At 52.0% G+C, this 10,645-nt stretch overlaps 1 protein-coding gene across 1 annotated transcript in view; it reads right to left on the reverse strand.

Annotated features, from left to right (window-relative positions):
- The window catches only part of PADI1 (peptidyl arginine deiminase, type I), a 10,023-nt gene extending 275 nt beyond the window's left edge, over positions 1-9,748 (reverse strand). The window contains exons 1-15 of the mRNA XM_010147879.1: positions 9,657-9,748; positions 7,619-7,793; positions 7,074-7,143; positions 5,884-5,945; positions 5,039-5,156; positions 4,796-4,921; positions 3,991-4,166; positions 3,801-3,904; positions 3,372-3,486; positions 2,535-2,642; positions 2,298-2,449; positions 1,029-1,173; positions 663-756; positions 488-567; positions 71-196 (exon numbers count right to left, since the gene is read on the reverse strand). Of these exons, the coding sequence (XP_010146181.1) occupies positions 71-196; positions 488-567; positions 663-756; positions 1,029-1,173; positions 2,298-2,449; positions 2,535-2,642; positions 3,372-3,486; positions 3,801-3,904; positions 3,991-4,166; positions 4,796-4,921; positions 5,039-5,156; positions 5,884-5,945; positions 7,074-7,143; positions 7,619-7,793; positions 9,657-9,748 (1,743 nt within the window). The remainder of the gene's footprint in view (positions 1-70; positions 197-487; positions 568-662; positions 757-1,028; positions 1,174-2,297; positions 2,450-2,534; positions 2,643-3,371; positions 3,487-3,800; positions 3,905-3,990; positions 4,167-4,795; positions 4,922-5,038; positions 5,157-5,883; positions 5,946-7,073; positions 7,144-7,618; positions 7,794-9,656) is intronic.
- Positions 9,749-10,645: the final 897 nt, after the last annotated feature.

Genomic DNA, 10,645 nt, shown 5'->3' on the forward strand with positions numbered 1-10,645 from the left:
GTTTGCATCAGGTATGAAGGGGGAAAAAAAAAAAGAGGGGTGGGAGGGTAGGGAGTGCAGGGGGTCTCACCATGTCCGGGAAGAGGGCATCGGCACGGGAGCCCTTGAGGACGAAGAGCTGGGGGATGTCGATAATGTCCTGCTCACTCAGGCCCAGTTCCTGCTTCAGGAGGTCACGGTTCCAGTCGATGCAGCGCTGCAGAGAGGGGGGACCTGAAATTGCCACCCCAGGCCATCCTGGCCCCCCAGGTCCCATGCACGGACCCCTGCGTGCCCCGTTGCATCCTCACCCGTGCCGTTGCATCTCATCCCGTCCCACCCCTCTAAGCGACCTCCTCAACCCATCCCCAACCCAAGCAACCTCATTCCTTCGGTTCTGACACCTCTGCAGTCATCTCCCTGCCTCCAAAATCACTCCCCACACCCAGGAATCACCCGGCAGCGACGCGCAAGCGAGGAGAGCAAATCCATGGGTGCAAAGACCCACCTGCACGTGCTTGTTGTCGTTCTTCAGCGACTCATCTGCCAGGATTTCATCGATGCTTCTCCTCTCAGTGCCCTTCAGCCCTGCGTGGGGACAGGAGCAGAGCGGTAAGGGACAGTGGTCAGGGACGCCAGCGGTCCCCACCGTGCCGCAGGGATGCCCTCGCCCGCTGCTTTACCGACGAGCTGTGCGGCTTCGCCATGGCCCTGCCTCTGCTTCTCCTTGAAGAGCTTGTAGCAGGCGTTGGGGCTGGCCAAGAGGAGCCGGAAACCCTGCGGGAGAGAGCCTGAGGGTCACGCTTTGCTCTCAGTGGGATATTTTCTCCCACCGTCCCGCTGAGTAACACTGTGCTGACCCCAAACCCAGCCCCAGGCATTGCGAGGTGCAGAGGATGCCACCCAGAGACTCGCTGTTTTCCAAGAAGCCACCCCAAAAGAAGGAGCATCACCCAGCCCCTGCGGGAAGGATGAGCAATTGCAAAAAGGGCTTTTGTTGGCATTGGCAGGTATCGCCTCCTGCAGGAGACAGCTCCAGGGACCAGTACCTTCCTATCGTAAGCGGGGACGAAGGTGAGGAATTCATCCACGTGGCCCACGCTCAGCCACTCCGAGTAAACCTCCACCGGTGCCTGCACTTTCTGGGCATAAAGAAAATCCCTGACTGCTTTCGACATCCGCCGGCCGGAGGCCCTGGGGAGCAGAGGGAGGAGCAGAAAGCAGGCGTCTGTCACACGCCTCCACGAGAGGTACCCCCCTCCTTCCCCAGAACCTCATGCCAAGGGTAGAAGATGCATCTGCACATCCCATTAATGGGAAACACCGGGAAGAGGCTGGAAATAGTCTGAGCCATAGGTATCTATAGTCTATATAGTAATGTGTGCAAATATATATTAATTTACCTACACGATATATAGCTATATAAAAATATTATATCTCGATAGATCGATATTATATACCATATATCAAATATTGTATATGAAATACTATATATTGATATATCTATATGATATCTCTCATATATTGATAAATACATATTATCTACATCTAGGCCATATATATCTATAGGCATCTGTGCATTACATCCCCTCTTCTGCTTAGGCACCTTTGGATTTCATCTCCCCCATCCCTGTGAATCTTAAATCACTCCGTATGCAGCACTTGGCACAGGGGTGAAGTTTTCTTAGACAGACAGCAGCAGGCTGGGAAAACATTAATTAAGCCTCCTTGTAATAAGGCATAATTACGGTCCTGGCGAGGCTGGGAAATGCCATTTGTCCGCCGCCGTAAGCAAGGCAAGGCCCCCCGGCTTGCAGCGGGGCTGGGGTGGGAGCATCCTGTTTGTTTTCCCATCCGGATTCATCCCTGTTGTTATTTTTTGAGGAAAAAAAACCTCCTTTGTGGAGGAATTTGCAGGGCGCTGTTGTTCCTGAAGGGCTGCCTAGCACTGCCTGCCCGGAGCAAAACAATTTCCAGTTATTCAGGATTTTACCCTTTCCTGGTTTCCCCTGCTTTTCCTTTTAATAGGGAGGAGAAAAAAAATAAGCCTGGATGTTTATGGTGTTGTAGGACCGGAGAAAAAGCACCAGCGGTTTGGGAGAGCATAGGAGCAGGGGCAGGATTTTGCAAGAGGCGAAGGAATAGCAATGTGGTTTGTACGTTAAATCTGGGATTGGATGAGAACTGGGCCCAGATTCCCATTGTGATGGGAACCGGCCCCCGATTTCTTCTCCAAAGGATGCAACCCTTTCTCACACAAGGATTTTTGGTGCTTCCCGGCATCCCAGAGAGAGGGCTCGAGCCCCAGCACATCTCACCAAGGCAGGGGGCTGCCGATCAGGATCCGGCCCAGGGGATACTCCTTCCCTCGCACCGTTACCGGTGGGCTGACGTCCAGGTTACCGAAGGAGTCGAGGCTGGAGATGTCTTTCCCAGGAGGCTCACGGGTCACATAGCCAAAATCAGGGCCCTGGGGAAGAGAGGAGCGATGATGGGAACCTCCCCAGGCTGCGGATTTTGAGGGGAGAAAGGGGGTTGATGACACGACGACACACCAGGATCTTCTTAAAAGCAAAATCCTTCAAGCCTCTGTTCCTGGGGGAGTCGAAGACAACGGGGAAGGTCTTGTGCGGTGCTTCCACATAGCCGAACTCCAGTTCGTCCTGTTGTGGGAAGAAGAGGAGGAGGAGGAGGAGGAAGAGGAGGAAGGCTCCTGGCGGGGTGATAGCAATCTCAGGGAGGCGTGCGGTGAGGGTGGAGCAGGAAATGGGGAAAACCTGGCAAAGCCTGAGTGTTGCCCTTAACGCCACGGGAGGCAGCTGCCTGGCTCTCTTGGGGTGTGACACCCACCCGGCACGGCGGGACCTGGCACGGGTCACCCCCAGGGAAGAAACATGTGGCCATGATGGGCAGGGAAGTGGGGCAGGGGTGGCAGGGCTTGGGAATGCTGCGGGAAGCACGCGGTACATCCAGCCGGCATACACCGTGTCCTCCTGGCAATGCGCTGTGGGGTCCCTCTTGCAATGGGGTCCCTCTGATGATGTCCTGTGGGGTGTCTCTTACAGTGAGGTCCCCTTTTGCAAGAGGATCCCTCTTGCGATGTCCCACGGGGTCCCTTTTTACAGTGGGGTCCCTCTTGCAATGTCCCAGGGGGTCCCTCTTGGCACGGCCCCACTGGGAACCTGGACAACACCCCTGCCTGTGCTGGATGTCACCGCCCCATGCACTTCCCCATGCTTTAGTTTACAGTTGCCTGGTTCACCTCTTCCCATCCAGGTGCTTCCCCAAGCAACGCAACCGATCCCTCCACAGCAACGGGGCTGATCCCCTACGTGCCCCAGGAACCTGTAAGGGACCATGGGAGCCCCATACGACAGGCATCGGTCGATGACCTGGATCCAGCGGTCACTGCGGGTTTCCACCTCCGAGCAGATGGTCAGCTTGCAGTTGGCTTTCTTCAGCAGGACTTCCAGAAAGACTTCGTTGGATTCTGAGCCCTGCTGGATGCTGGAGGGAGACAAAGGAGCAAAGGCTGCAAGGGGAGAGCACAAGAAACACCCCCAATCCCAACCGTGCACCCTGTTCCTCATTTCTGATGGGTAGCAGTGCTGCATGAGATTAGACCCTGGAGAAGCTCCTCCAGCTTTTCTCCTGGGGTTGCAACGAGTGCAGCAGTGCCAGCGCGCTCCCTACCCAAATATTGCCCCCAGTATAGCATGCGTGAGGCCTGGCTCAGCCTAGAGCTGCTCGATAGCAAGGAGTGGTCAAAGAGCCCTCCCAAGGCAGAATGGGGGAGGATGATGGGTTGACTTCCCTCCTACCTGCAGACAAAAACCTCCAAAGGCTGCTGGGTGTTGGGCGTCATTATCCAGGGCGCCACACGGAAAACCACCGTATCCGTGAAAATCGGGGTACCTGGCGAATTCTGCAAGAGGTGAAAACACCAGGGAGCAGTGATTGAAAACCCACCACTGGGGGACCTTGCAGAGGAGCAGGGAAAACCCCACGTACCATATTGGGGACCTCCAGCAAGCTGGCACTGAAGGAAACCAACCCGGAGAAGCCCACGTCGGGGAAAGCCAACCCTTCCACGTAGAAGGTGTTTTCTCCACTACCAACATGGTCCAGCACATAGGAGAGCTTGTCTGGCCCCAACACGGGTTTGTAGTGGGTGCGTGAGTCACTTCCTGGAGAAACACCGAAATACCCAACCCAAGATGGGGCGACCAACCTGTCCACCGGGCTGGAAGGAGGCACCAGCGAGGAGGTGGCTGATGCCAGCGCGGTTTGCAGAGGAGCGGGTGTGCCTCCTCTTCTCTGGGGAACAGACTTGATCTTCCTCGTACAAAGAGGACTCTGTACCCTCAGGTCCAACCCTTTCAAGGTGCGTGGCTCGAGTTAAGCATCTAATGATATACTTGGGTTCCCTGACCTGATTTTCGGTGGGGAGCTGCTGGGGATCCAGCTGCCGGGGTGTTCAAAGGCAAAACGCGCTGCCCGACGAGAAGGGTTGCTTTGGTGGCTGGGTCATCGCCCGCACCAGAAAGGTGCCGGGAGCTGCGTGGAGGTTATCCAGCCCACGGGAATGTCAAAATTTCAGCAACCCCGCTGAGAAAAACCTTTTTAATAAAGCCTTTTTTAATCCTTTTTCCCTTGATTTTTCCCATATAATCCCATTTTAGAAGAGGAGAGGAGCTCTGGGGACAAGTGAGTGTTTACAGCAACCAGAGGCGCCCAGCCCTTAGCCATAGTGAACAGTGTTCATCCACCGTGGAGTCACACACAGATATCTGGGAAGAAAGGAAGGAATACTCACGGATAGCATGGAAAACCCGTACTTTATCTGCGTCCGACTCCGGGACGTGCAGGACAACCTGGTACTCAGCAAAGATAGCGCTGGGACCTTGGGTCCGCAGCAGCATGACGGACATGTCCTGAAGGTCTACAGTGAGGAAAAGACGGAGAGAGGGGACACGGAGAAAGGGGATGGAGGCGTTCCAAGTGGGAAACACCCCAATGGGATCTTTTGCGTCCCCTTGCGCTGCAGATGACACCTCACCTGCAGTGGTCCGTATGTCTACCTGACTGCTGTCCATCCCCCCTGCTCCAGGGCTGTCCCGGTCACAGTTAACCAGCAGCACGGCACCTTGTCCATCCGGACCCCACGTCCACTTGGCCTGGAGAAGAAGCGTCCAGAGGGGATGGAAGCAAGGTATCCCTCATCCCAGCCTCCTCCTGGACCAGGGAAAATCCCACCGCCACAGCCACGCTTGGAGGACAACTTACAACATGCCGTCAAGGATAGTGGGAGGAGAGCAGAGATGCTTTCATGCCACTAAATTTCCTAACCTCAGCTTCTAGCAGGGGCCAGCGAAGACTATTTCAAATGGATCTTCCCTTCTAACAATTCAGAAAGTATCTGCCAGGCCTCACCTGGACAACACTACGCCGTTTCTAGAAAGACATCTCCTCTCTACGTACAATTTGCGCTGCCGATCGAGCAGCAGCTAATTACCGGAGCGTAAGTGCTTGGGCATATGCAGATTTGTTGCCAAAGGGGTAAATCTCTTGCTGTTTGCAAAACTTGCAGCTGACTCACTGAGTGGCATGTTTCAAGTCCAAAAAGGAAAAAAAGAGAATGAAAATAAAAGCAAGGAGTATTTTCTCCTATATGATCTTTGGGGCTGGGCTAGAGAGGCAGATTTTGGCACAGAATAAGAAAATGAAGTCTTTTCCTCCTCAATTAGTAGGTTGAGAACTTTCCATGTTATTTTCTGTAATTCAGACACCAGCGACACCACCCAAGTCACTCTCCCTCTTGGAGGTTTTCGGGGAAGAGACTGCAAACGGCGTCACCCTTCACTGACCCCCCCGTACATCGCCTACAGCGAGGCCGCTCATTACCTTGTCCTTCCCTTTGCTCTTCACTCTGCCATTACGGCTCAAGTCCACATCCAAGGATACATCTGAAACAGCAAGAGAGAAAAGGATGTCACCTGGCAGGGGAACAAGCTCTTGGTGGCATTCTGGGCTCGTCCTCGGCGTGAGTCACCCAACGCCCCACCTTCACGCCCCAAAGTTGCTCCAGACCCAACATTTCCAACAAAACGCCGATAGAAAAGCCAAGCCGATGGCTTTTTCATGGTTTTCCCTCTTCGATTTCCAGCTTCCTTCTCCCATCCTGGTTTCCACAGCAGGGATGTACCCACTTCATGGCATATTTTGTGCTTTCATCAGTTTCAAGTGCTTTTTGTGAAGCCGAAAGACGGTGCCTGGCTTAATACAGACACTCCTCCGGGTGGGATATACAGTGTGTGGAAAACACGGACACTAAAGCAGAGGTTATCCTTCTCCTTGATGCGGAGAGGAGGACGTGGAGAAGCTGGAAATGAAGCCCTATATCTAAGAAAACAAAGGACATTGTAAGGTGGCCCCACACGCCTCCAGCAGAGCCCCATCAGTCATGGGACGTGGGAAACCATCAGCCTCTTTCAGGTGCAATTTTGGGAGCCATACGCATGACTTAAGGACACGGGTCTGACTGTCATGTGAATGCTTTAGAAAATCCCAAATTTAGGGTAATTAATCCATCCAAGTGGAAGGCTCTGCATCCAGACTGGTTGTCTAGACTCCCTTTGTAGTCAGCAGAGGAAAATAGGCCTTTCAGGGGAATGATTCATCTCATCCTAAACTTCTAAAATAGGTCAGACAACTACACTTTGGTGCCCATTCCTCTCCACTAGCTGCAACGGAGGCCGAGGAGGGCGATGGTGGCCAAGGTTGGGTGAGATGGTCTCCTTTGGATCCTCTTCTGCCAACGCAATGGTCTTGGCAAGCAGAGGAGGATGCTCGGTGTGTGCGTTGGGTGGGGACACGGCCCTGCCTGTGTCTTTTTTGCACCATATAAGGCAGCATAATAACATTTTAATTATTTCCCTCTTGCTTGTCAGCATCAGTTAACACCCAAACCTTCATTGCACATCACAGATGGGCAGCCCGCGCCCCCCACTTAACTCCCATCCCATGAACCCAACTAGATTCTTGGCGTCAGAAAGGGTTGGCCGGGTTTGGACAAGCGGTGCTGCAATACCTACCTACGCAGGTGAGGTACAACCAAGCCACCGAAAGCTCATTGCCTTCCTGTCCGTAGTACGAAATCTTAACCTGCAAAGACACCACCAGACCATGACCCAAGTCCCATGTCCCGTCATGCTGAGTAGGTCTTCCCAGTTGACCAACCAAAGCCATACAACTAACTCTTGGAGAGTTCATCCAAACCATTCTCCATTAATCATAGTTCAGCCGAACCGTTTCTGCCTGCTTCAGCACAAAATCAGGCACAAAAACAGCCAAGGTTGGAGTATTTTTGCTGTCTGTCATGGAGTTCCTGACAGCAGCTTTTGCAACCAATGCTATCTCATCTTTAGGGCACAAAATGTGATCTCCTTCTTCTTAGTTTCATTTTTCATACGCAATAATTACACAATTCTGTTTGAGTTTGTGTTTTCTCCAAGAAAATGAGCCCGATGTCAGCATTACCTAGAATTGCCCAAGCCTGCCCATATTCCTCCTTCCTTTTTTTCTGGAAAATTTGACTTATTTTTCCAGTTTTGGTGCACAAAAAAAAAAAGTAACTAACCTTATTGTCATTGATGGTCCTGCTGGTGACATCAATGGTCACTACAACCTCTATATCGGGATCCATGGGCCATCTGGAGTTCATCATGGGTTTTGTCATGGGGCTGTGGATGATGTGGACCGTAACCGCGGAGGTGGCATGGACATCGAATGAGGTGGCACCTTTGGGGGTACATCTGAAATAAAGAGTGGCATTGGGTTATAGACCAAGTTGACCCTCCTGTTCTCCTCTGTGGAGCCAAACGCTTGAACCTGGAATTAAAATCCAGTCTTAACTGGGTGGAAAGGACTCAGAAACCATCTCTGGTGATGAAATGCGACGTCTGAATTTTATAAGTATTATCTCTGTGGTGGTGTTGAGCAAGCAGAGCTCCCACTAGAGCTTCGGCACGTCCGGCCGTGGTTAAGCCAGGTTGTGAATCGCTGAAGCCTGGATGTCCAACCTCCCTCCACAAGAGCAAGAAAACCACCAAAATTTCAGCATCCCATGACAAAACCCTGACAAAGAAGCAGGACAATATGTCAACCATCCGGGGAGATGGTTATCGCTGGACCATACCCTGACCTGAGAGATGTCCAAACTGGAGCAGAGCCTGAATCCGAACATGGAGAACCAGCACCCCACCTGCATGACATCCCTGGCCTTTGAAGTGCTGCCTACCTGCTCATTACAGTCCCAGCACCTCCATCCCAGGAGCACGAGTGCTCCAACCTGTCTGCTGTCGGGAGCCAGACTCCCCAGTCACACACAAAAAGTATCGGGGTGGTAGAATTTAACAGTGAGAATAAAAGAAACACTGAAGAGATTTATTCCCAGTGTTGTTCTTGGCACGGCATCCCTGGTGCCTGCAGCGGCTTGTAAGGGGAGATTAAAGCATCGACTTCCTTGTCACCTCTCGTATTTAACATCATACATTGTAAATCCACCTGCATGCTGTTGCACACCGTGACTTCTCAAATTTGGGTCTATTTGCCCTGATTTTACAGGCCTCACATCTCAGTATCACCACCAGATTCCCACCATGCTCCATCTCCTGCCCAAAAGCAGACCAAACCACAAAATTTGGCCCGTCCGTCACCAAGTTCTCCCTGGCCAGTGCTCTCCAGGAGTAAAATTATTCCATTTTTTTACTTGAAAGAACATCCACTGTCTGGTTTTTTTTTGGACCAAAGCTCATATTTTGCTACTGATGAGCCAAATCAGCCCATTTTAGGGCTCGGGCCCCATGTTTATATGGGACTGAACTTGCTTTGAGTCCAAATCTAGGAAAACAAAAATTGCAAATAATAGGTTTTATATATTCCCATCTGGCCAAGGGGAAAAATCACACTTCTTTTGCTCAATCTGAAGCTCTTCAGGGGGACGACAGCACGTCCTGGCCTGGCTCCAACACACAACCCCAGTAATTGCCCTGGATGCGATCCTGACTGGCTTGTCCTGTAGCCTCTATCATTATAAACATGATTTATTAAATAATGACAACGTAACAGCAGGGTAAATACAGCCTCGTATCTGGCCAATAAAGCAACTCCCATATTTAATGCCAGAAAAATCTCTTTTTGTGAAATCACCCGTGCAAATCCCACTGGTGGATTTTTTCTGCCTGAGCCACCCATTTTATTCTTTACTCTATTTCAGCTCTGGCCAAGTTGCTCGTCTTGAATTACTCTTGCCTAATGTTTTCATAGCCAGAAATAGATCCCGCTCGGCCGGGGTGTGCATGGGCTTTGCCTGCAAATCGTCATGGCTCAGCTACGCTTCGACGCCTCACGTTTGCCAGAGCCGACATCCCTCCTTTGGGCGCAGCTCACCACAGGACATCGTCCCCTAAAACAGACCCATCGGGATGCGTCCCCCGTGCACCAACAAAACTTGGCAAATCCTCGGATGGACTCATGATGCGGTCTCAAAATGAGCTCAGATTTTCCCCCTTCGCACCCATTTCTCCTCCCAATGAAGAGAGAAACCACCGTTGGGCTCCCCCAAAACCCATCAGACTTATGGAAAACGATGGGGATACCCTGATCCCAAGCCTTACCGGCGCGTATCAAGGAAGACCTCGGTACCCAACACACAGACGCTGTAGCTGGCATGGCTGGTGGACATCTGCACGACGTGACGTTGGGGCATGATGTGCCGGGAACAGCGGCCGCATGTGAAGGAAGCTGCTGCCTGGCTTTGTAGGTAAACCAGCACGACTGGATTAAAAGGCAGGGGAATTTAACTCCTCCTTCCCTCGATGACGGGGTTTAGCCAGGGGACCCTGCCGTCTCCACCTCCACCACCCAGCAAGCTGCCGCCCCACTCTGTGAGAGATGGAGGCGATAAGGTGGCCCCTGGGGGGGACAGAGAGCTCCAGGGAGGCAACACGGGGTGGAGAGGCAGGAGGGGGTGGGTGACACTCAGCCCTGGCCCGGGATGCTCGGCAGCCAGCTTTTTCAGGGCTTATTCTCACCTTTTTATTCCCTTATAGCTCCATATAAGGACTCCAAAGCTTAATGCATTAAACATTTCAATGCCTCCTGTTGCACAACGTGGTTGTTTAGGGTTATTACAATACACGGTATCATTAAAATAAAGCATTTTCTTTAAAATGACCCAAATTTTCAGCTAGCCTCTTCACGAGTGACTCACGGCCTCGGCTACCCCATTAGGGCAATGTCCGAATAAAGCCTGGCAAAAGGAAATGTTTGTTCAGGTCGGTCCTTCCCATCGTAACAACTCCCGAGGAAAGCAACAGGCAGGAGCGGGTGCAAGGAAAACTGGTTATTTGGCAGGCAGGGAAGGGGAAAAAAAACAACAACAAAACAACAAGAAGCTTTCAGGGGAAATTAAAAGTTCTCAGTGTTTTGCTTGGGCCTTGTGTTTCAGGGGAATTGGAGGTTTTTAGGCATGCAGCAAAGCTCCCACGGGAAACGTCCCCATCGCTGGAAGATGTTGTCTATTGGAGATAGCCATCTCTCTCTGGGTCATCCCAGGAGGCTTTCCCTGCCTGCAAAGAGGAAAACTGGGTGAGATGAATCCTGC

This window comes from Eurypyga helias, unplaced genomic scaffold, assembly GCF_000690775.1.
Source record: "Eurypyga helias isolate BGI_N326 unplaced genomic scaffold, ASM69077v1 scaffold39322, whole genome shotgun sequence".
NCBI lineage: Eukaryota > Metazoa > Chordata > Aves > Eurypygiformes > Eurypygidae > Eurypyga > Eurypyga helias.